This window comes from Daldinia decipiens, assembly GCF_022478715.1.
Source record: "Daldinia decipiens strain CBS 113046 unplaced genomic scaffold F4813scaffold_77, whole genome shotgun sequence".
In the NCBI taxonomy this organism is placed as follows: Eukaryota; Fungi; Ascomycota; class Sordariomycetes; order Xylariales; family Hypoxylaceae; genus Daldinia; species Daldinia decipiens.
This window is the reverse complement of record NW_026054620.1, coordinates 3,202-23,869: the sequence shown is the minus strand read 5'-3', so window position 1 is coordinate 23,869 and position 20,668 is coordinate 3,202. Positions and strand designations below refer to the sequence as shown.

Genomic DNA, 20,668 nt, shown 5'->3' with positions numbered 1-20,668 from the left:
CTTGAATTAAATATAAATATGCGAAATCGTTGATTTTGTATGGGAAATGGGTGGCCCCCACTAGGGTGGCCCCAGTAAGGGTGTTTCGACTTACTCTTATACCAATGTTAAATGCAAGCCCCGCAACCACGATACGCGATACGCGATACGCGATACGCGATACGGAGCTTTGATAATGACTTTGATTGATGTTACTGTATCTTGCTTGAGTAGGCCGATGCCGGCCGGCGCTTGGCAGCCCATATCAATTCACCTTATCTCGGATGGCAAACTAAGGAAGGTGGCTTGAAGCTCTTCTATATCAAGTGTTTATGGCCAATATAATAGTCATCGATTATAGTGATGGCTACCTTTAAAAATTGGCTTTCACCCATCCTAAAGTCCAATAAACTATTACAATCTCGTAATATAAACTATAATGATGATGAGGCTAAGTTTTAATGTGCTCCTTTCTTAGGTTTCTATTATATATGATAGTTGATACTATAAAAAAGCTAAGCTAGGTAATACTGTCAAGCCAGCATATATATATCTTATACTCAAAAGGGAAAAGGAGTAATATTTTTCACAGGATACCAAAACTGTCATGAAGCACTTAATATAAGATATAATTGCCGGGTAAGTTGCGGCAAACAGAATTGGTAATGTTATAACTATGCAAAAGCTGAATCAAAGTATTTACTGCAAGACAGCGTTAAGTGCTAAGTCTTAAATCCGTCGCCATGAAAGATGCTATCGCTGCCAATCAAAGTGCGGGGCTTCGGATTTCGCGAATGAAATCCATACCTTAAGTACGACTTACAACCAAAGCCCCTATAACTAGCTTAAGGAGTTATCTACGATCATAAAACCTCTTCGGTTTATTACCTAGGTACCTAGTTATACTATCCCATATGAACATGGTTGAAGTTGAGAAGTACTATCTTCCGCCTACTCGCCTCATACCTAATTCTCCATGGCCTCTGCTTTATTATAAAGGACTCTTGGTCGCCCCCTCCGAACGTCGACCTGATGCTATCCATGACACGCTCGATAAAAATCACTGGGAAACACAGTGGATATTTCGGTATGGCTCAACTCAGCCATCGCATTATCATTCACGAATCCATGAAGCTATGGTCGTGCTCTCTGGCAGGGCAACTATTAGATTTGGTGTCGCGGATACGGATCCTGACCTTGATAAGAATACCTGGGGTGGCGCAAAGGAAGAGGGAGGGATAGAGGTGACGGCTAGCATTGGAGATGTTTTCATAATCCCTGCCGGTGTAGCTCATAAGACATATAATACTAGCCCTAGCGCAGAATTTAGTCTGTTATCACCAGGCGATGGACACGGGATACCTGGTCCCAATGCCCGGGAGTGTTTAGCCAATATACTGGTTTCTGGGTTCACGATGGTGGGCGCTTACCCTAAGAACTGCGGCCACTGGGACTTCTCTATTGGGGAAGAGGACGTGGGAGACTTTGAGACTTCGTGGAATATTCCGAAGCCAGAGAAAGATCCCTTTCTAGGTGATTCAGAGGATGGGATTGTTGGACAGTGGAGTGCTACCGAGATCATTGAGAGAAGAACGTCAATCTCTAAGCCCTGAATGCTCTGTCGATATCAATTGTCAAGGGAAGAAGTTGCTATAGTCCTGATAAGACTCATGGTATTGGAGACAAGGAACAATTGATCATATATCAAGGAATCTAAACTTGGGTAATTTTCTAATTTATCAGTCTCCCCAATTACAATAGGCGAGATCAATGAGGCTATGTCTGAACTATTATTTGCGAAGGTGGAAGATATCATCCAGGAGCTTGAAAAGGGGAACTAATTAAACAAAGTTTGAAACAGCTTGTAGGCGCTTTCATTAGCATCAAGAACTGGAAAATGATCTTCCCCATATTCTGGCGTCTAGTAACCGATAACCTCTTGGCTTCTTACCTGAGGTTAGATAGATATTCAGTCGTTATCCGTTAGTTATTTAAATGTAACCGGTCCGTTCTAGTAGGCATGACTGAGCACCCTATCGACGCCGTTGTCACCACCTTAATAGGTAGGTAATCAAGGACATTGCGAACTCTTTCACTATAAGGTCGGCCCTAGCTGAGTTCAGAGTTACACCATCATATATCATCTATGCCCTCCTTTCCCTTCTTTAACTACCCAAGGCAAGTTAGGTAGTCAGTAACTATTCCATGGTTTCTCGAACAGAAGTCTGTATCGAAGTCTACTCTAATACTAACGATACTGACCTGTAAAGACAATAGCTGGTCTTTAAATATAGGTGCTGTTATAAGACAAGGGCCTAATAACTTTATCTTTAAATTGATCAAGGCCTTGCAAGGCGAGATCAACTACGAGGAGTTAGCTTTCGATATGTTGTTGACATTAAAGTGGAAGACATATACAAGAATGGTCGGACTACGAAACCAGAGTCGTACGTTGCCTTGGGGCCAGGATTGGCTATACAAATGACCGTTCCAGTTAATATAACCGAGCGATCTAAATACTTAGGGCTTAATGTTGCTGGTCTTTTCGACCTCGACCTCTAGACTAACGAGGAGAATAGATTCGTGTTTCATACGCTTCACGCCGGGTCGCTCTGGAGCAGTGCATGGCTTAATTCTCGCAGGTTCCGGCTTGGATTAGCCAGCTTGCGGGTTTTCTGCCAGTTAAGAGGTAAATATCTCTCTGTGGTGGAGATGATGATCGCGTCTCGTCAAAGACGGGATAGGGATGCTCAACGTGACCTTTAATATTATGTTCTCGCAGATGCATTAGACTCCGAGAGTGGTGGTCTTCGACAGAGCGAGCTTTGGGTTGAAGCAAATCTTTTCCTAGTCGCAAGTAAGTCACTGATACTGGACCCTGCCACCTTTCTTGTTGAATTTCTATTTGCTAAGCGAAACATGCCAGCTGTAGATACCGTAAAAACAGTACTCTGTGCCGTTTTCTTCTACCTCTCACGTAACGACGGCTGCTACAAGAAACTAGTGCATGAGATTAGATCCACCTTTACAGTTGGGAGTGAGATCCGGGGACCGGCTTTGACAACTTGTCATTACCTCCAGGCCTACACTGATGAAGCTCTACGGGTGTCCCCACCTGCCTCTGGGGTTCTCTGGAAATGCCTTCACGGCGCTGGTGATCAACCTTTCATTGTCGACGAGCACATAATCCCTCAGGGTACTGTAGCGGGCGTGAAAATTATTCCATCCACCACAACGTAGAGTACTTCCCTGATTCATTCGCCTATAAACCCGAAAAGTGGTTAGACAGTGCCACAATATCGGAGAAAAAAAGACCATGCGTGACGCCTTCGTCCCACTTTCGGTCGGTCCATGAGAATGCGTAGATCAGGCTGTGGAATACTCGGAAGTTTCTATCACAGTTGCTAAAACGCTGTGGTATTTCGACTTCAGACGCGCGACGGGTAGCCTCGGCGAAATAGGGGCTGGAGCACTAGGGGTGGGTTAGGAGAGGGAATAGCGAGCGGAGTTCTAATTATTTGATAACTTCACAGCAAGTCACAATGGATCCTACCTGATACTTAAGTGTCGGGAGGATTTCTATGAGGATTTAGGTAACATATAGTTCAACGAGGGCTAAAGACTAAAGTAAACGGTTGTTAATGAACATTAAATTCAACACGCCATATAGATGCGTACATAGGTGCAATCTTTGTAGGCTTTAACGACCTTGCTGGCAAACATGTAATGAATCGATCAAACAGCTCATGTGAACTCGTTTCCTAGCAACTGTCTGTTTGCCTCGCCTGACACTTACGCACCTGTAGCCTATCACTGCCCAGCTCTTGCATCTTTTACTAAGAAAACATTTACATAAATACACGTTACCTCTCGGCTCAGCTGCTCAACTATTTATAACTTCTACCTAGATATATTACATCCCAACAACCTATGAACTTCATTCCACCATCCAATAGTCCTTTTAAAACACACCCTCTAGTGTAATACCACGATAGCCATGGACGCTCCAACGGAACATTTCGAATCGATCCTTAAGAGCAAGGGACTTTGTTGGACCTCTATTAGAGTTGCCGATGGCCTCAAGACCTCACTGCTTGGTGCCTGGGGTCCGGACGGGGCTACCACCGGGGTCGCCCAAGAGCAAATGAAGAAAGTCTTTCGAGGAATGATCGACGCCTATATGGAATCCAAGTACGACGAGAAATGTGATATCAGCAATCTTGCATTTCAATCCGTATTCCTCCGTGCTATCAAAGACAAAGTTCTCTGGGTTCGGAGCCTCTCTGACCGGGAACTTAGCGAGCTCATTTACCTTTTCATCGAGGCCAGAGATCAATGTCTCAAGAGACGACGACAAGAAAAATTCCACCCTACTACCCAAGACAGCGAAGTGGCACGCCTTGTACAGCAGTTTGTCGACCTCTGCAATCATTGTATCAGCACTCGAGAACAACCATATGCAGGCCCAGAACTTGAACTCGCGAATATGAGCGACATCATCCCTTTCAGCAGCGCCAGCCAGTTCGTCATAGGAAACGACGGCCACATGAAACACGGTAAGTTACCAGACAAGACAACAAATCAACACTACGTCGGTTCCAATAAAGGTCCGTTTCTCGTTCCCCAGAAGCGCAAATCTAACCGCCCGTCAAACAACCAAAAGCCAAAGGCGCAGGGGGAACAGGACTTCGACTTCATATCCAATCTCGCACTCCGGCCGAAGTCTGACTAAAGTTGAGCAAGGAGCAGAAAGTCCGGTGCTAGGAGCTTGATATCGTCTAAATGGCCAATCCAGCCATTATTTTCGTTCAACTACTTATTTATTTGGTAGTTGCTATAGCTACATGAGGTATCACGTTTAAGGAGAAGAGAGAAAGAGCTCTAGTTGACTTACTATCATATTGTCGTACCGTCAAAGCTCCGCCAGCACATATGTCTCTTGAGGAAACCCTACCAACTAGACAACCTTTCTGTGTTCGTCACATATAGCTTGGTATTAATACATTATGCTCATCCCCTTTAAGATTTATTGGCTTGATAGGTTAAACATGATGTAGAAAAGGTGCTCGTGCGTATCTTAAATGTCACCAGTTTACACTGCTAAGAGGCACGTTAGAACATTGCAAATACTGCCATTTATATAATATTCTATTCCTACCTAGCTAGTATGTAATTATACGGTATTCTCTGATTAACATCACCTCGGTCGTAACATATTGTTCATAGTATAACATTTTGAGGGATTAATGATGGGCGATACATTGATCTTGACGCACAAGTGGCCTATGGTAGATTTATAAAATGTAACTAGGTATCCAGCAGTGGACCCCCTGCATTTGTACATATTAAGAAACTAGGCGCTCCTGAGGAGGTGGATTGGTATGTTTGTGTGGATCTCGACTCCTACCCCTAGTCAGGATGTCACCTTAATCTTATCTGATCATCATTGTGCATGAGAGCCCGTATGTTAGATGCGAATACATTGTAGTACCGCATGTGCCAACACATTCCCTTGCCGGGCCGACCGAAGAGAATATAGGACATAATGGCGTAGCATTGGGTCGTCCAATAACGGTAACGTCGATGGCCCTTACCTCCGGTTCAGGTCTGACAAAGGGGCTTCAATCTCATTGGGATAAACAGTTATGGTAGTTAAACCACCCTTACTGGGGCCACCTTAGTGGGGGCCATCCATTTCCTATACAAAATTAACGATTTTGCATATTTATATTTAATTTAAGAAAATAGATAAAAATATACGGTTTTTGATTTTGAGTATGGTATTGGATTTTTATTAGGTATAAAATTTTGGAAAAATGGTAGGGTTAATATTTGTGGTGAAATGAATATAAGAGTGTATATTAATAATTATATATATAAATTTTACTAATTAATATGGTATAAATGTAAAATCTATATTGTTAAATAAGTAACATTTTGATATAATTTTTACGATTAAAACTAAATATATAACTTATTTATTTAAAAAGCTATAAACGTTTATAAGGTTTTATAATAATTTAATAAAATTCTTATATGTTGGATTGACTATGTATTACGTAATAATATGAAAGGGAATGCAAATAACGATCGTGTTCTGATTTGGTTGTACTAAGGTAAGAGAGGAGGGGTTCCCCCGAGTGGGGAAAGATATCTATTGTACAAATGCGTGGGCTGTGCGTGGGCGGTGTGTGTGGGCATAACCCTGGTCATGTGACGAGGTCACGTGACCGTTATCCCAACATTATATAAAATTAAATAATAAAATTTTTAAATAAATAAGTTATATATTTTATATTTAATTTAAAAATTATATTAAAACGGTCTTTATTTAATAATATTAATTGATAAAATTATAAGTATTAATAGCCTTTAATAATTTTATATATAAGTTTATATGTATAATTGTTAATGTATATTTTTATATTTACTTTATTACAAATATTAACCTTGATATTTTTTTCAATTTTTATATATAATAATAATATAATATCTTATTCAAAATCAAAGACCGTATACTTTTATTTATTTTCTTAAATTAAATATACATATGCGAAATTGTTGATTTTGTATGGGAAATGGGTGGCTCCCACTAAGGTGGCCCCAGTAAGGGTGTTTTGACTATTAATAAAATTTTTCATGATCATCATCATGGACAAGCAAATCCTAGTTAGACCTCGATGACACCCTTGCTTAATATTGCGAGATCGGTATGAGCATGCTTCAGAACTGGGTTTGCGATATTATAATGAATCCATAACGTGATTTTTAGTACGAGATACCAGAGTATATAATCTCATATTGCAATCGTGATGTTTAGACTTTACATACTTTAACAATAACTGGACTCCTTCCTTAAAGATAGAGCCGTCGGTTCTAAATCTTCATAATGCTCTCCTCAATTATAATAAGCTTCCTTCTCCTTGCCCCCTCAGTCTTATCCGCCCCGTCGTATCAAAATTCCACGCAGAGCATCGAAGATGACCATTTCGACTATATTGTTGTTGGCTCTGGCCCTGGAGGAGGACCTTTGGCAGTGAATTTAGCCCAAGCAGGGTGGTCTGTACTCCTTCTGGAGGCAGGTAGAAACTACACTGGTAACAATAGTCAATTGATTCCTGCTTTCATCGGGGAGGCCCAGTGGGATCCCGCTCAATCTTGGGAGTTTTATGTGAAAGACTATAGCAATGAAACCCAGGCTGCTCGAAACGACAAAATGGTTTGGGAAAAGCCAGATGGCAGCTACTGGGTTGGACGAGATCCTCCGGAGGGATCAAATCCTCTTGGAGTCTGGTATCCTCGGGCTGGGACGCTAGGAGGCTGTGACACACATAATGGTGGGCTTACTGTCAGACCGTCGGACTGGGACTGGGACAATATTGCAAATCTTACTGGCGATTCTAGTTGGACTCACGATCACATGCTTAACTATTTCGAAAAGCTAGAGCGCAATCTCTTTTTGCCACCTTCAACACCTGGCCATGGATTTTCTGGATACCAGCCCGTTGGTCGTGGAGACAAGTCACTATTCGAGAACGAGCCACAGATACTTGCAGTAGCTCAAGGTTCTGCTGCTGCCTTGGGACTCACAGTCAGGGCCAGTTCGCAAGACTTCGATGTCATTGCCCAAAAAGATATCAACGAGGTATCCCCAGATCGTGATCTTCAGAATGACGTATATCAAATCAGCTTTAAGAAAGACGAGCTCGGTCGTCGATTTTCTTCGGGTTCCAGGGTGAACGAGGGTGTTTCGAAAGGCCTACCACTGAATGTCCGATTTGATAGTCTCGTCACAAAAGTGTTAATAGACGATGCTTTAAGGGCAACGGGAGTGGAATATCTAGAAGGAGAAAGTATCTATATGGCTGACCCTCGTGCTACGAGAAATAATACAGGAGTACGTCGAACTGCAACAGCTAAGCGCGAAGTCATTGTTTCGGCAGGCGCTTTCAACACTCCTCAAATCCTATTACTCAGTGGCATTGGCCCAGCTACCGAACTGAATAAGCACAGCATCCCTGTGGTTGTGGACTTACCGGGTGTTGGTCGAAATCTCCAGGACCATTACGAAGTTCCCGTTATCCAGGAGTTCCCAACCAATTTTACCTTCTGGGACGAATGCTATGTCCCCGAGGGCCAGGTGAATCCATGCTACGAGAGGTGGGAAAAGAATGGAACTGGTCCTTGGTCAACTCTTGGCTTTTTTAACTTCGTCTTGAAAACAAGCTCGGTGACTCCTCGCGCGGGCGAACGGGATTTAATCTTGTATGGCGCAACCGAGGGTATATTAGGCCATTTGCCACCATACACTAATTGGACTGGTGTCTTAAGTGCTAAAGATGTGTATACTTACACTATATCGGAATCACACTCGCGAAATCGCGCCGGCACCGTCACACTCCGCAGTTCTGATCCGAGGGACGTTCCAGAGATCAACTTTGAATATTTTTCTGATGGCGGAGACAAAGATGTACAAGGTCTGGTTGATGGCATTGAGTTTGCACGTAAGATCTTCAAGTCGGTACCGGGTTTCGACGGCTTAACTAGGGAGGTATATCCTGGGGAGGACGTAAAAACTCAGGACCAGCTCAAGCAATATGTCCGTGATCAGGCATATGGGCACCACGCTTCAAGCACGGCTGCTATCGGCGGCGGCGATGATCCCCTCGCTGTCCTAGATTCTAACTTCCGTGTGAGGGGTGTGAAGGGCTTGAGGGTAGTGGATGCTTCAGCCTTTCCGGAGACTCCAGGAACATTTCCATTGATTTCTCTTTTCATGGCAAGCGAAAAGGCTAGCGATGCTATCCTAAAAGATGCTGCTTCTTCAGACGCTTAAGTCTATCCTGATTTCAAAACTAGGTGTCATTTATTTATTGAATACCCCTTAGCTTAGAAATCTTAGTAGAATAATACACATTCAATCATCTGCCTGTCTATGACTTTGCGATCTTATTCTTCACTTTTTTTTTGGTTGACTCTCCTTCGATGTTCTTAGTCGTAGTGAACGCAAATTCTAGGGCGTAAGAGGCATACTAAGATGAAGAGCTAGTAACGAGGGCAGGTGTAGGAAATGTGTTGTGTCTTGAAAGGATCAGCGAATTTAGTTACTCTAATAAGCAGGAGCTATTAGACATTTTCGTACAGATGACATATTCTCACTTGCGATCCACCATGTCAAAACTAGAGCGTGCCAAGTCATAACTATAGATGCTCGGAGTGTGGACAATATCTTGGCGGGGAATACTAATATGTGGAAAGGGGAGTTACCGGGTAGGGAGTGGGGGAGAGGATGCAACGGTAACATTTATGCCCACTGCTATTTTATCAGATCATTTTATCAACTGCTGAGGGCTTTAGTTAGATGAAGATGGTGTACTTGTATTCCTCGAATTGCGTTTATAGAGTAAAGGGGAGGGAGGGCATGGCAAGGGTAGTTACGTAAAAATAGTCGTACGGAGTAAATGAACCGGTATGTCTCCACTTTTGATGGTTATCAGATCCGTCGTATTTTTTATCAGATCCGAAAAGATCCAACGGTGCTCCAACGGTGCCTACTCGGTAGGCGACTACCACGTTACCCATGCAGCTGCCATATTATACAGGGAAGAAAGGAGGTACGCCCAGTGCCTAGAAAGTGCCAAGCTATCTGGATGCGCTATGCGCAATTTCCTGGCCGGTCGCGGCCCGGGGTTTGAGTTGGGTAGTTGGGTCAATAGTTGCGATATTGATATCCAGTGCTAAGTGCTTTTTTCTGTTTCTGCTAGCAGCAACAACCAGACAACATGCGAATGTGCGGTCGTGTGTAGGAAAGCATCACCAACAATGGCGGAAGAAAAGGGAGGTCCGACTGACAGTTTTTCGAAGGACAAACTGGTAGGTAATGTTTACAGATACACTTATTCACCCCCCCCTAGATCTTCATATAGTCTCTAACCGCACGGATAGGCACGACAAAAGCTTTTTACTTTCATCCATCTCCTTCTGTTCTCTAATCCAACATGGCTGGACCTCTGTCTCGTCATTGGTGGCGCAATCTTCGCTATAGCGGCCGGTACTCCTTACCCGCTCATAGCCATCCTTTTCGGTGAACTTGTCAATAATCTCAACGGATTGACATGCGATGTTCGATCAAATATCGACACGACTCAGTATAGGGGTACTATTGATGGCATTCTCGTAAAACTTGTTGCTCTCGCCGCCGCGCAGTTCGTTCTCGTGTATTTGTACACAGTGTGCTGGAACGTGCAGTCCCAACGATTAATGCATAGATTGAGGGATCGCTACCTTCAGCACATCTTGCGCCAGGAAGTTAGCTTCTTCGACGATAAACATGCCGGCGAAATAAGTGCCCGATTAGATGACGAGTTCACGGCTATTCAGACCGGCACGAGCGAGAAAGTTGGCAGATTCATCGGTCAATCAAGCTTCTTCGTAACGGCATTTATTGTCGCTTTCATCAAACAACCCGTTTTAGCGGCAATACTTTTCTCGCTTACTCCGGCGTTCGTAGCCTTAACTTTCGCTGGCAGTTACTTCTTCAAGAAATTCGCTGCGAAATCCGCTACATCATTCGCCGCGGGGGGATCTATAGCATCAGAGGCACTCTCTCGCATTGCTATCGTCCGGGCTTTTGATGCAGGACCAAGGCTCGAGGCCAAGTTCTCGAAACATATGGCGCTCGCACATAAATTTGCAAAGAAGAAAAGTGTCGTTGCTGGCATACAAGCTGGTTTGCTATATTTTATTGCGTACAGCTCCAACGCTTTAGCTTACTGGCAGGGAAGTCGTATGATTGCAGATGCTGTCAGTGGCAAGGGAGACGCGACCTTTGGCCAAGTGTATACTGTTGTTTTCTTACTTGTTGATGCCTGTATAATTCTTGGTGGACTCGCGCCCCTTTTTCCAATTTTTGGAGCTGCTTCTTCAGCTTACGAGAGGATTAGGGCTGATATGGACCATCATTCGCCCATTGATGTTAATTCTGGAGGGAAACTCCCCTCGAATGCTCTTGGCTGCATTAAAATGAGTGGTGTATCCTTTACGTATCCGTCCAGGCCTGAAAGCTTAGCACTGAACAATGTGGATTTGACTTTCGCAGCAGGGAAGCATACCGCTATCGTCGGACAATCCGGCAGTGGAAAGTCTACGATCGCAGCTTTGATAAACCGTCTTTATAAGCCGACTACCGGTACTGTCGCATTCGATGGTGTAAATATACAGCTGCTAAGCCCCAGAAACTTGAGAGGATACGTTAGTTTAGTTCAACAGGAGTCCGAGCTCTTTAGGCGCTCCATTTTCGAGAACATTGCTCTTGGCCTTGCGAACTCCTCTCGACCCGAACACGAGAACCTTAGATCTATAATTGTGGGAGCTGAATTAGAGGACTTTGTTAATACCTGTTCAGGTGATATTTTAAAGGAAGCAGCCAGCAAAGGGGGGGCCATCGCGGAAATTTCCGACCTGGTCCAGAAGGCAGCCAATTTAGCTGATCTAACTTTCATTGACGCCCTTGATCAAGGGTTTGGTACGAAGATTGGCATGGGGCTCGTAAGCGGCGGTCAAGCTCAGAGGATTGCTCTGGCTAGATCATTAATCCGAGACCCCAAGGTCCTGATTCTTGATGAGGCCACAGCGTCGTTAGATTCGACCACAGAAAAGAGAATACAGGCAAGCATCGACAGAATAACCACCGGTAGGACTATTATCTCTATTGCACATCGACTCTCAACAATCTCCCACGTCGATCATGTTATCGTCATGCAAGGAGGTGAAGTAGTTGAGCAAGGCACATACCAAGAGCTTCAAGAACGGGGCGGTGCTTTCGCAAATCTACTTGCCTTACAGGGTCTAGATAATCCGACAGGGAAGGGCTCGGAGTTATCGTCCCTGAATAATACGGATGCAGAATCTTTAGATGACACAGCGACTAAAGAATTACAACTTGAGAAAAGTAGATTAGCAGAAGAGGATGCTCAAGTCACTCTTAGCAAGGTTGCTCCGGCTGGGATTGGCGAGTCTCTCTCATCTAGTGATGTCCTGGCTGGCATGAGGTGGCTAATTAGACCTGACTATGGCTGGTTTGTTATTGCTGTGCCTTGTGCAATGGTCGTCGGCTGCACGTTCTCGGCAATGGCTCTGATATTTGGCCACACGGTCAGTGCTCTCAGTGCCTGTGATGCCACCGCATCGAGTATTCTATACTTGGGTTACTTCTTCAGCGGCCTCGTCTTTATGCTTGCCGTCGTTGAATTCCTTGCTAATGTGGGTAGCTGGTCTGTTTTTGGCAGAATATCGGAGAACCTGGTCTATCGAGTTCGTATTCTGAGCTTTAGGACATTATTAAATCAGAGTGTCGAATGGCATAACTCCGAGAATCGAACGCCAACATCTCTTCTCACTATTATAACAAAGGATGGCGCCTCAATAGCAGCGTTCAGCGGGAGCATCATCGCTACAGCACTCTCTATCCTAATCAACTTCTTCGTTGCTATAATAATTAGTCATGCCTTCGCATGGAAAATTGCCCTCGTCTGCTTAGCCATGGTGCCTATTTTACTCGGAGCTGGAATCCTTCAAATCCGAGTCACTTCTCGACATCAAGAAAGAAGCCACAAAGCGTTTATCGAGGCAATAGGCATAACTGTGGAAGCTGTCAATCAGATTAAAACCGTCACGAGTTTTTCGTTAGAGGATGAAATAATCAACAGGTACCGAAGAGCGTTGAAAAAACCGAAAGCGAGCATGATCGGAGAGGCATTACATGCCTCTCTCTACCTCTCCATCGCTAATAGCACAGGCCTATTTATTTACTCACTATCTTACTGGTGGGGTTCACAACTTATCATGCGCGGCGAATACACCCAGACGCAGTTTTATATCGTGCAAGTCTCGATGCTGGTTAGTGCGACATTATGGGGTCAGATGTTTTCCCTCGCGCCTGAATTTTCGCGAGCCAAGAGTGCGGCATCGAGAACACTGAGCCTTATTAATCTAGGAAGCGATAGAAGACTTGCTAAGCCTTCAGAGATCCTTGGCTTAGCAGATAGCCACAACTTCGCGGACGGGAATAGTGGCCGCGATATAGAAGCGGAAGCAGAGAGCAAGTCCCCGAAAAGAAACTCGGAAGCATCCAAAGGCGCGAGTGTCGCATTCCGAAATGTTGCTTTTGCCTATCCATCTCGACCAGATCAACCAAGTCTTGGGGGAGTTTCCTTCACGGTCCAACCCGGCCAATTTCTCGGCATTGTAGGACCTTCAGGGGCTGGAAAATCAACCATCATGAGCCTCATCCAGGGAATGTATTCCCCGTCAGCAGGGTCTGTGGAGATAAACGGAATGGATATTTCCCTTCGCGATAACGCCGATTTCCGCGAGAATATTGCTGTCGTACCACAAGACAGTGCATTGTTTAATGGTAGCATCAAGTTTAACGTCGGCCTTGGCGCTCGTCCGGGTCACGAGGCTAGCGAAGTCGAAATTGAGGACGCTTGTCGTATAGCAAACATTCATGACACCATTATGGGACTTCCGCAGGGTTACGACACGGAATGTGGACCGAATGGTTCGCGTCTTTCGGGCGGTCAACGTCAGAGGGTCGCAGTTGCACGTGCTTTAGTACGGCATCCGAGTCTTCTACTGCTTGATGAACCGTCAAGCGCTTTGGATGCTGAGAGCGAACGAGCTGTTAGATTGGGTATAGAAAATTTTGCTGCACGAGGAAGTACAGTGATTGCTATAACCCATAGACTCCATACCATTCAAAAAGCCGACGTCATTTTAGTCGTAGAAGGAGGAAAAATTGTAGACAAGGGCAGCCATAGCGAGTTGATGGAGCGAAGCGAGAGTTATCGACTGAATGCTTCCCAGCAGATCTAGCGTATACGCCGCAATTAGGAAAAAAGGTTAGGGAAACACGGATCGAAACAAAAGAAGTAGTAAAACGTATGATTATACCTGTAATCTAATAGACGAGAAAATTAGGGATGAAGACGGAAAGTAATGTTCATGTAATGCTCATGTAATGTGAATAAGGGTGGGAATAGCCTTACCTCTGGCTTGGTGTAATAGTAAAGCTGGGCTCATCTTATTTACATGTAACCCGACCACCACCGCCGCTAATGGGTAGGTATCTATTGTTAACGAGGGTCTTTCATACTGGGTTGAAGTCAAATCCCCATGATATTACGCCATCCTTGATGGTACCAGTACCCTCTATTTGCTGGGAAGGCATCTTGTGCGCTGAGACACGCGCGCAGACCTTCGCACTGCTTGGTGAATGTTAGATACAGTTGGTTTCTTCTCTCTTCTAGCTGAGCTACTGTTTGACGTCGTTGGGCTCAAAGACCGCACAGATTGTTTCTGCGAATACGGCACCTCGCCATGCGCTAACATGGCAACAAATGCAGATGTTCTCTTCTCGCGCCCAGCTTGAGTCTTCAGCGATTTCAGGCGATAGCACATTAAAAAGCGATTCTGCCGCGTTAATGCCCCGAAGGCAGTTTTTGCTGCGAGTACGGCCACAATAGAGACGAGGAACTCTTCTGGGAACTCCGCCATTTCTTGGCCCTCGTATGCAGATCCCCAGCGCCCGTATGCTTTAGCAGCCTCGATGACGCGTCGTCCCGCATCTGTCATTCGGCCCTCGCGTTCAAGATGTGCTACATGTGCGACATTTCGCTTCGACCAGCTGCTCCGCGGTTCACGCGGTGTGAACCGCTGTGAGTAGGACGTAAGCGCATTCTCTCCATCGTCCTTGAGGGTCTGTCCATCAATCCACCCGTAACAGAGTGCTTCATCAAGTGCTTGGGGATATGTGAGCGAGGTCGTGGCTGTGGCACCCTTCTTGGCTAGGGTCAACCACACACCCTTAGATTTACCAGCGATATGTACAAAATAGCCAGTTTGACCACACTGCTGCGTTGGCACTAGTGAGGATCGAAAGCTCTATAGGCATTGCTAGACTAACATCATGCCCAACTCGACTAAACGCGTGATTTGTAAATACTATGCAAGGTTTCGTGGCTGTTTAGGCCACGGAAAATGGCAATCCATAATATTAAAGCGATTCATTAATGCCGTGGTCTAGGTAATCAATCGAGTAGGGTTGAGAGGTCAATTATTAAGCAGGCGTTTATTGATATATGAAATTGTATTGATGACATTCGTACGGATTCGAACAACTGCTGATGAAATTCTAAATTTGCTTACATAATGAGATCCTACCTAGGTTAGGTAGGTATTTATCGGTCCGTGTAAGTTAGCATCAACGCTACCTTTCACATAGCCTCCGCTCCGTGAATTCAGATGGCTCCCCAACAACGTGTCAACGCTCGACATAGGGAATTGGCACGTGTCCCATCAGCTTTATTATTCGTACCTGGAATCATGTCTCGCGTAATTCAACTTCAATAAGTATAATAGCAGGACTCATTGTTTAGAAAAATATTCTCAAGAGTCTAGCTAGAATCATATCTACACCCCTGTTGAAGTGATGAGGAAGAAAGGTAAGCGAAGGCACTTAAATCCCTAGATAATGATCTGGGCCATCTTATACACAAGCTTACATATATCCAAGTCAACCTCGAGGAGTCGTTTCTTGGGCTTAGCCAAGAGGACTACAACCTGTTGGCCAAAGACGTGGACGTCGTCGTCTACAATTTGTGGAGGTTAGACTTTGGTCTCACGATCCGGTCATTTGAACCGTTCCTGCGGGCAACTCGAGATTTGGTCCATCTGTCGGCGGCAAGCAAACGTAACATATAAATTATTTCATCAGTTCCATGTCTTCAGTTAAAAATCTTGCTGGCAAGGTAACGGTCCCCGAAGCACCGGCCGATGATGCCCTTGCTGCAATGAATACTGGGTACGGGCAACTTAAATTGGCAGTTGAACGGATACTTGTTGTTGCAAATAGAAGATCATACCTGTGTCTATCGTCCGTATTGGCCAAGTTGGTGGCCCAAGCCAAGGGGCCGCCGGCACTTGGGCAGACCAAGTATGGATATCGGCAATCATACGGACTTCAAAGAAGCTTGGATATATCCCAATCTTAGTGACCCTAATTGATTGGGTCCCCGTAGATACTGTTGCTAATATGTTACAGAGCTTCAGTCTCTAGCCTACTCAAGAGGAACCTCAGGTGTACAACGTCGCATCCGATAAAGCGCAGCCCTGGAACTTCCTTGTTGAAACTGTAAGCGGGTTGATAGGGGCCCTTAAAGCGATACCTTTGCACAACTAGGTCTTGGTTGAAAGGTTGGAAGCTTTGATTGAGTCTGTTGTCCTCAAGTACCTAACCATTGTTGTATTGCAAGATGCAATCTATCAAATACGTACTTCGTAAAAATTTACTTGAACCCGACGAAGAATTCATCCCACCAGTTCTCGTCCCCAAGTCCCACGAGCCGTTCAGCTTCACCTTGAACTTGGGCTACGCTACTGCCACTGATTGCAGCATCAGTATATGCCCAGACTTGTGCGTCTCCAGTATCATCTAACATGATCTTGGTAATAACCCATGAACGAAACTTCTGAAGTAATTTCGCAAGCTGTACGAAGATGTTGCCATCAAGGTGCTGTCCCGTTTCTCTGCCAGCTAGCTCCAACTTTTCAGATATACGGCTAAGTACTAGACGCACATCTACGTGGTCCCGCACGGCCTTACAGTCCCAGGCTGAATCTTCAATAGTTGATAATCGATAGAGAACTACAACGCAGCGTGCCATTTGTGCCCAGAAAAGAAATGAGAGGCCTCGCAATTCAGAAGGTGATAGAGTAAAAAATATGTCTAACCATGACTTGATAGCGTTTACGGACCGCCATAGGCACACTAGGCGTTCCAACCCAATTGTATTGCTACCAGCCCCCATTAGCGGCAGCTGCGAATTCGGTGTGTGAATTGTTTCATTTATGCAGAGTTCAGTATAATGAATTTGCGCGATAAGGATTTCTGATATTATATTAGTAACGATTTGATGTCTTAAAATGATTCCCATCTTACATCGGTTCTGTACTTCAGGGGCCAAGAACCCCTTAAGTTCTTGTAATTTCCCATGTAATGCCTTGTAGTAAATATGAACCCGGGAGGGGCATTGCGCCTAGGGAAGAGTGACTTGCTTTTCGCGATTCTCGGACTCTTTGCACAAAGATTTGTAAACGAACTTGGAATGCAATTGCTTCATCGGTTGGACATTCCTTATTAAATCCCATTAGACTGAGCGCCTCTTCCATTTGCGGCGTCCACCTCATCGCATCCATCTGGGCATAATAAGACGATATTCTATTAGGGATAATGTTGAGTTAGTAATATCTTTCAATCTAATAATAACTGTAAGGGCGATAGTAACATGACTTGAAGGTACACACATGGAGCTCAGGACAAAGCACCCTAGCACGGCTCGCTGCCCCTCTAACGCGTCCTCGACCAGGTACCCACAACCATTGGAAAACCCAGGTGTAAGAGGGCCTATCATATGAACGTCTTCAGGTAGGGGTTCGTTGAGATGAAGGTCACCTGCAAGAGATAATGCTATCATCATCAGACGAGATAATGTGCCTTGCCTATTAAGAAACGGATCGAAGCTATAAGCTACGTATGTAAACAGACCTAGCAGCAAGTCGAGATTTGATTGATTCTTAACCAGTGCATTTTGGGTCAAGACTTTTTTTTTAACTCTTTTCCCCTTTCTCTTCTCTGTTGCATGGAAGGGGAAGAAACTGCCATGATAGCACGGAACAGGAATGGCCGAGTTTGGCGTAGCTGCTGTGCTGTTATATCAGGGGAGATATAGACAAATGCAAAGTGTTTCTGTAACTGGGAACGAAAGACGGTAAAATAAGCGTCGACTTCGTTAGCAGGCGGCTCGTAGGCAAACGTGTGAGTACTGGACGGGGCATTGATCTCTGGTTGACATGATGAACTCAGGGGTGGAATAATCGAACCATCATTATCACTAGGAACGGGGTTATACCCAACGACATTACTAGGGGTTAAACTAGGAGTATTAAGATTCTGTTGTTGCTCGTAGCTATTAACTACCCCCTCATTCAGAAGCTTGTGCAGGGCATCGGACGAATCAGGGGACTTAGTGATGGATTGAAGGAGCGATACGAGCCCTTCTAGTTTCCCTTCCAGCTGAGGAATCCTGGCCGCAGAATCATGGTTTCTTTGTGTATTTCGTCTGCGAATTGAGTCTGAGGAGTGACACTGCTTATTAAGTCGATAACATCTGGATGATCAAGGTCAACCGTCAGGTAAATATGATAATTGATAGAATAGGTAGTTGTACTGACCTCTTGCAGCCATCCCCGCCAGGCCGAGAGACACATTTGCACTTAGACTTAAAACATTGCATGCAGGCCTGGCCATAAGGAACTGAGTAGGTTGGACCTCTCCTTTCCATAGCGGATCTTGAGTGTGCTGACCTACTTACAATTCATAATATTGAAGCGGAGGCAGAGGACGGGGCAGAGGCGGAAGTCCGGAGCCGACGATTCCCTCAGAGTCGTAACTCGGGTTAATATAATATATAGGCGAAGATAGAATATAAGGTAAGTAGCATTCACATCCGGACAGACTTAGTAAACCCCTATCTCCGGAGGTAACGATCGGAGTTATACTACCGAAATCCGGGCCCATTTTTATCGGGCAGTCCATGTATTATCTTCATACAGCGTAAGGTCTCATAACAATTTTCAAGAGTATTCATTTAATGGTAGAGATATAAACAATTTATCTAATAGGAATAGTCTCGCTGATCATACTAAAGGTGAAGAAAATAAAACCAGTCGCGTTACAACGACACTACAATCTTCTGTGCTGATACCCCTTTCTTCTGAAGCTCCATCCCTTCTTGGATCACCTCCAACCCCTTTCCTATCACAAGAGGCTCCGGAGCAGGCACCAGCTGTCCAGATGCCAGTGCGCGTGGAAGGAAATCTCGAAACACCAAACGACTGGCGACATTATCCGGCTCGCATATGTCTTCAGCCACGATAAATTTGGTACGCACCCCTGTATAAGATGATACTAGGGCTCTCTGGCCAAGTTGAAGCATCATTGACCCTAGAAACCTCACGGTGCTTGTAGTGGAGGTGAAGTTATCCAAGGGTATCAAAGACCCAGCATAAGCAACGAGCTTCTTCTCGACTTTGTCACATTGGCATATCACCTTAGTACAGGTTTCGACAGCACCATCTCCGACTGCAAATGCTCCCGCTAACGTCTTTCCCCGAAGTTCCAAAACTAAATCGTCAACCCAAGTAGTACTATGGTAATCAAAAACGCGTATAGCGCCCAGCCTCGAGACATATGCAAAATTCTTAGGTGATGCTGTCGAGTAGACCTGGTACCCTGCCGATACTGCAAGCTGAATAGCATTACTTCCCACACTAGATGCGCCACCCGTGATGACAATTGCCTTCTGAATAGAATTAGGTGACGGGGGAGGAACGGTAGGCGGGTCGAGTGCTAGAAAGCCAGGGTCGAAAAGACCGTAGGCGGCTGTTAGCAGCGCCAACGGTAATACACACGCCTGTTCGTAAGACATCCAGGCCGGAATAACGGTAGCAAGGTGCTCGCGAATAACCGTGTAATGCTGAAAGGCACCTTCTACAGGATTGTTTGACGAAGAAGCCGCCCCTACGGCTTGTCCAATAACTCGATCTCCAACACGAAAGCGATTCACATCAGAGCCGACTTCTACAACATCTCCAGCTACATCGCCACCCTGAATGAAGGGATAATTAATATAACCTAAGATTATATTCCCCGCCTCTTGTTTACCCCAGTCAACGGGATTGATGGCCACGGCTCTCTTTTTAACCACGATCTCGCCTGCTCCAGGTGGTGTGTAAGGGGCTGGGTCAATCTGTAACGGCTTCACGCATTTAGCAGGAAGCCACGCTGCGAAGTTGGAAGGCATTATGTGTAGAAGAACGAGAAGTCTTTTGGTCTAGAAATTAAACGAGGAAGGCTTTGTCTAGATAACTGTTCATCTAACATATTAATTTCGTATAGTTAGAGAGTTGTATGCATGTATGTTGAATGGGATAACTTACTTGTACGGATTACTCTTGACATACTCTCCAAGGAGTTCAATTTTGCGTTGTTATAATATTTTGGCCTGACTTTCTTTCGAAGACCAAAATTTGCAATTTGAAAGTCACGACTTATAGTGAAGCAACATTACGAGGAAAGGTATTCGTGCTACTAAGACGGGATTTAAAAGATATAGCCATGTTTAATGATGATCGGAATTTGGAGTCCGCCCTTAGCTCATATGATTGACAGATTAGTTAACTATTGTCAGATTATCCACTTGACCAAAAGGTAACTTGTAATGTCATAAAATGTCATTACTTATTATATGCGACAGCTATGTTAGGTAACTTGAAAATCCCTAGTTTCATATAAAATAGCGGTATAATATATGTTTTTATAATTTTATTTTAATAAATTAAATTATTAAGAATATTATTAATTAATTTTATATATTATTTATTTAATATATATTATTTATTTATTATTTTATTATAAATTTTATTATATTATTATTAAATTTTAAATTTAAATATTTTAATAATTAAAATATATAAAATGAAACATTTATATTATTTATTTAAAGTTATTAGTTTTAAAAGTGGATAGATTTTAATAACGTTAATATATATGGAAAATTTAAAATTTAAT

General features: G+C 44.2%; 9 protein-coding genes across 9 annotated transcripts; 6 read left to right on the top strand and 3 right to left on the bottom strand.

Annotated features, from left to right (window-relative positions):
• Window positions 1-691: 691 nt before the first annotated feature.
• On the top strand, window positions 692-1,935 carry F4813DRAFT_378138 (uncharacterized protein). The gene has a single exon (XM_049245312.1). It carries the CDS (start codon window positions 894-896, stop codon window positions 1,590-1,592), a length of 699 nt encoding a protein of 232 aa, XP_049094356.1. The 5' UTR covers window positions 692-893; the 3' UTR covers window positions 1,593-1,935.
• A 466-nt stretch (window positions 1,936-2,401) lies between these two features.
• Window positions 2,402-3,466, top strand: F4813DRAFT_384075 (cytochrome P450; the record flags this gene model as incomplete). The annotated part of the gene is made up of 5 exons (XM_049246023.1): window positions 2,402-2,426; window positions 2,762-2,836; window positions 2,906-3,189; window positions 3,293-3,310; window positions 3,350-3,466. The coding sequence occupies 5 exons, from the start codon at window positions 2,402-2,404 to the stop codon at window positions 3,464-3,466; spliced, it is 519 nt and encodes a 172-aa protein (XP_049094355.1).
• Window positions 3,467-3,976: 510 nt separating this feature from the next.
• F4813DRAFT_384074 (uncharacterized protein) lies at window positions 3,977-4,711 on the top strand (the record flags this gene model as incomplete). Its single annotated transcript, XM_049246022.1, has 1 exon — window positions 3,977-4,711. One exon carries the CDS (start codon window positions 3,977-3,979, stop codon window positions 4,709-4,711), a length of 735 nt encoding a protein of 244 aa, XP_049094354.1.
• Window positions 4,712-6,868: 2,157 nt separating this feature from the next.
• F4813DRAFT_401294 (putative GMC oxidoreductase) lies at window positions 6,869-9,542 on the top strand (the record flags this gene model as incomplete). Its single annotated transcript, XM_049248389.1, has 1 exon — window positions 6,869-9,542. One exon carries the CDS (start codon window positions 6,869-6,871, stop codon window positions 8,813-8,815), a length of 1,947 nt encoding a protein of 648 aa, XP_049094353.1. The 3' UTR covers window positions 8,816-9,542.
• Window positions 9,543-9,801: 259 nt separating this feature from the next.
• On the top strand, window positions 9,802-13,854 carry F4813DRAFT_394745 (P-loop containing nucleoside triphosphate hydrolase protein; the record flags this gene model as incomplete). Its single annotated transcript, XM_049247602.1, has 2 exons — window positions 9,802-9,852; window positions 9,925-13,854. The coding sequence occupies 2 exons, from the start codon at window positions 9,802-9,804 to the stop codon at window positions 13,852-13,854; spliced, it is 3,981 nt and encodes a 1,326-aa protein (XP_049094352.1).
• Window positions 13,855-14,160: 306 nt separating this feature from the next.
• F4813DRAFT_384071 (uncharacterized protein) lies at window positions 14,161-14,932 on the bottom strand (the record flags this gene model as incomplete). Its single annotated transcript, XM_049246021.1, has 3 exons — window positions 14,161-14,190; window positions 14,266-14,844; window positions 14,891-14,932. The coding sequence occupies 3 exons, from the start codon at window positions 14,930-14,932 to the stop codon at window positions 14,161-14,163; spliced, it is 651 nt and encodes a 216-aa protein (XP_049094351.1).
• A 326-nt stretch (window positions 14,933-15,258) lies between these two features.
• On the top strand, window positions 15,259-16,253 carry F4813DRAFT_378132 (uncharacterized protein). The gene is made up of 2 exons (XM_049245311.1): window positions 15,259-15,482; window positions 15,554-16,253. Exon 2 carries the CDS (start codon window positions 15,759-15,761, stop codon window positions 16,029-16,031), a length of 273 nt encoding a protein of 90 aa, XP_049094350.1. The 5' UTR covers window positions 15,259-15,482; window positions 15,554-15,758; the 3' UTR covers window positions 16,032-16,253.
• A 72-nt stretch (window positions 16,254-16,325) lies between these two features.
• F4813DRAFT_384070 (putative C6 transcription factor) lies at window positions 16,326-18,380 on the bottom strand (the record flags this gene model as incomplete). Its single annotated transcript, XM_049246020.1, has 6 exons — window positions 16,326-16,583; window positions 16,617-17,075; window positions 17,113-17,257; window positions 17,344-17,638; window positions 17,710-18,206; window positions 18,271-18,380. The coding sequence occupies 6 exons, from the start codon at window positions 18,378-18,380 to the stop codon at window positions 16,326-16,328; spliced, it is 1,764 nt and encodes a 587-aa protein (XP_049094349.1).
• A 296-nt stretch (window positions 18,381-18,676) lies between these two features.
• F4813DRAFT_378125 (chaperonin 10-like protein) lies at window positions 18,677-20,029 on the bottom strand. Its single transcript, XM_049245310.1, has 2 exons — window positions 19,215-20,029; window positions 18,677-19,158 (listed from the first exon to the last, which is right to left on the bottom strand). The coding sequence occupies exons 1-2, from the start codon at window positions 19,899-19,901 to the stop codon at window positions 19,150-19,152; spliced, it is 696 nt and encodes a 231-aa protein (XP_049094348.1). The 5' UTR covers window positions 19,902-20,029; the 3' UTR covers window positions 18,677-19,149.
• Between the last annotated feature and the right edge of the window lie 639 nt (window positions 20,030-20,668).

Bases quoted from the DNA above. Each gene is read 5' to 3' on its own strand.
- F4813DRAFT_378138 (XM_049245312.1), top strand. From the start codon at position 894: ATGAACATGGTTGAAGTTGAGAAGTACTATCTTCCGCCTACTCGCCTC.
- F4813DRAFT_378132 (XM_049245311.1), top strand. From the start codon at position 15,759: ATGTCTTCAGTTAAAAATCTTGCTGGCAAGGTAACGGTCCCCGAAGCA.
- F4813DRAFT_378125 (XM_049245310.1), bottom strand. From the start codon at position 19,901: ATGCCTTCCAACTTCGCAGCGTGGCTTCCTGCTAAATGCGTGAAGCCG.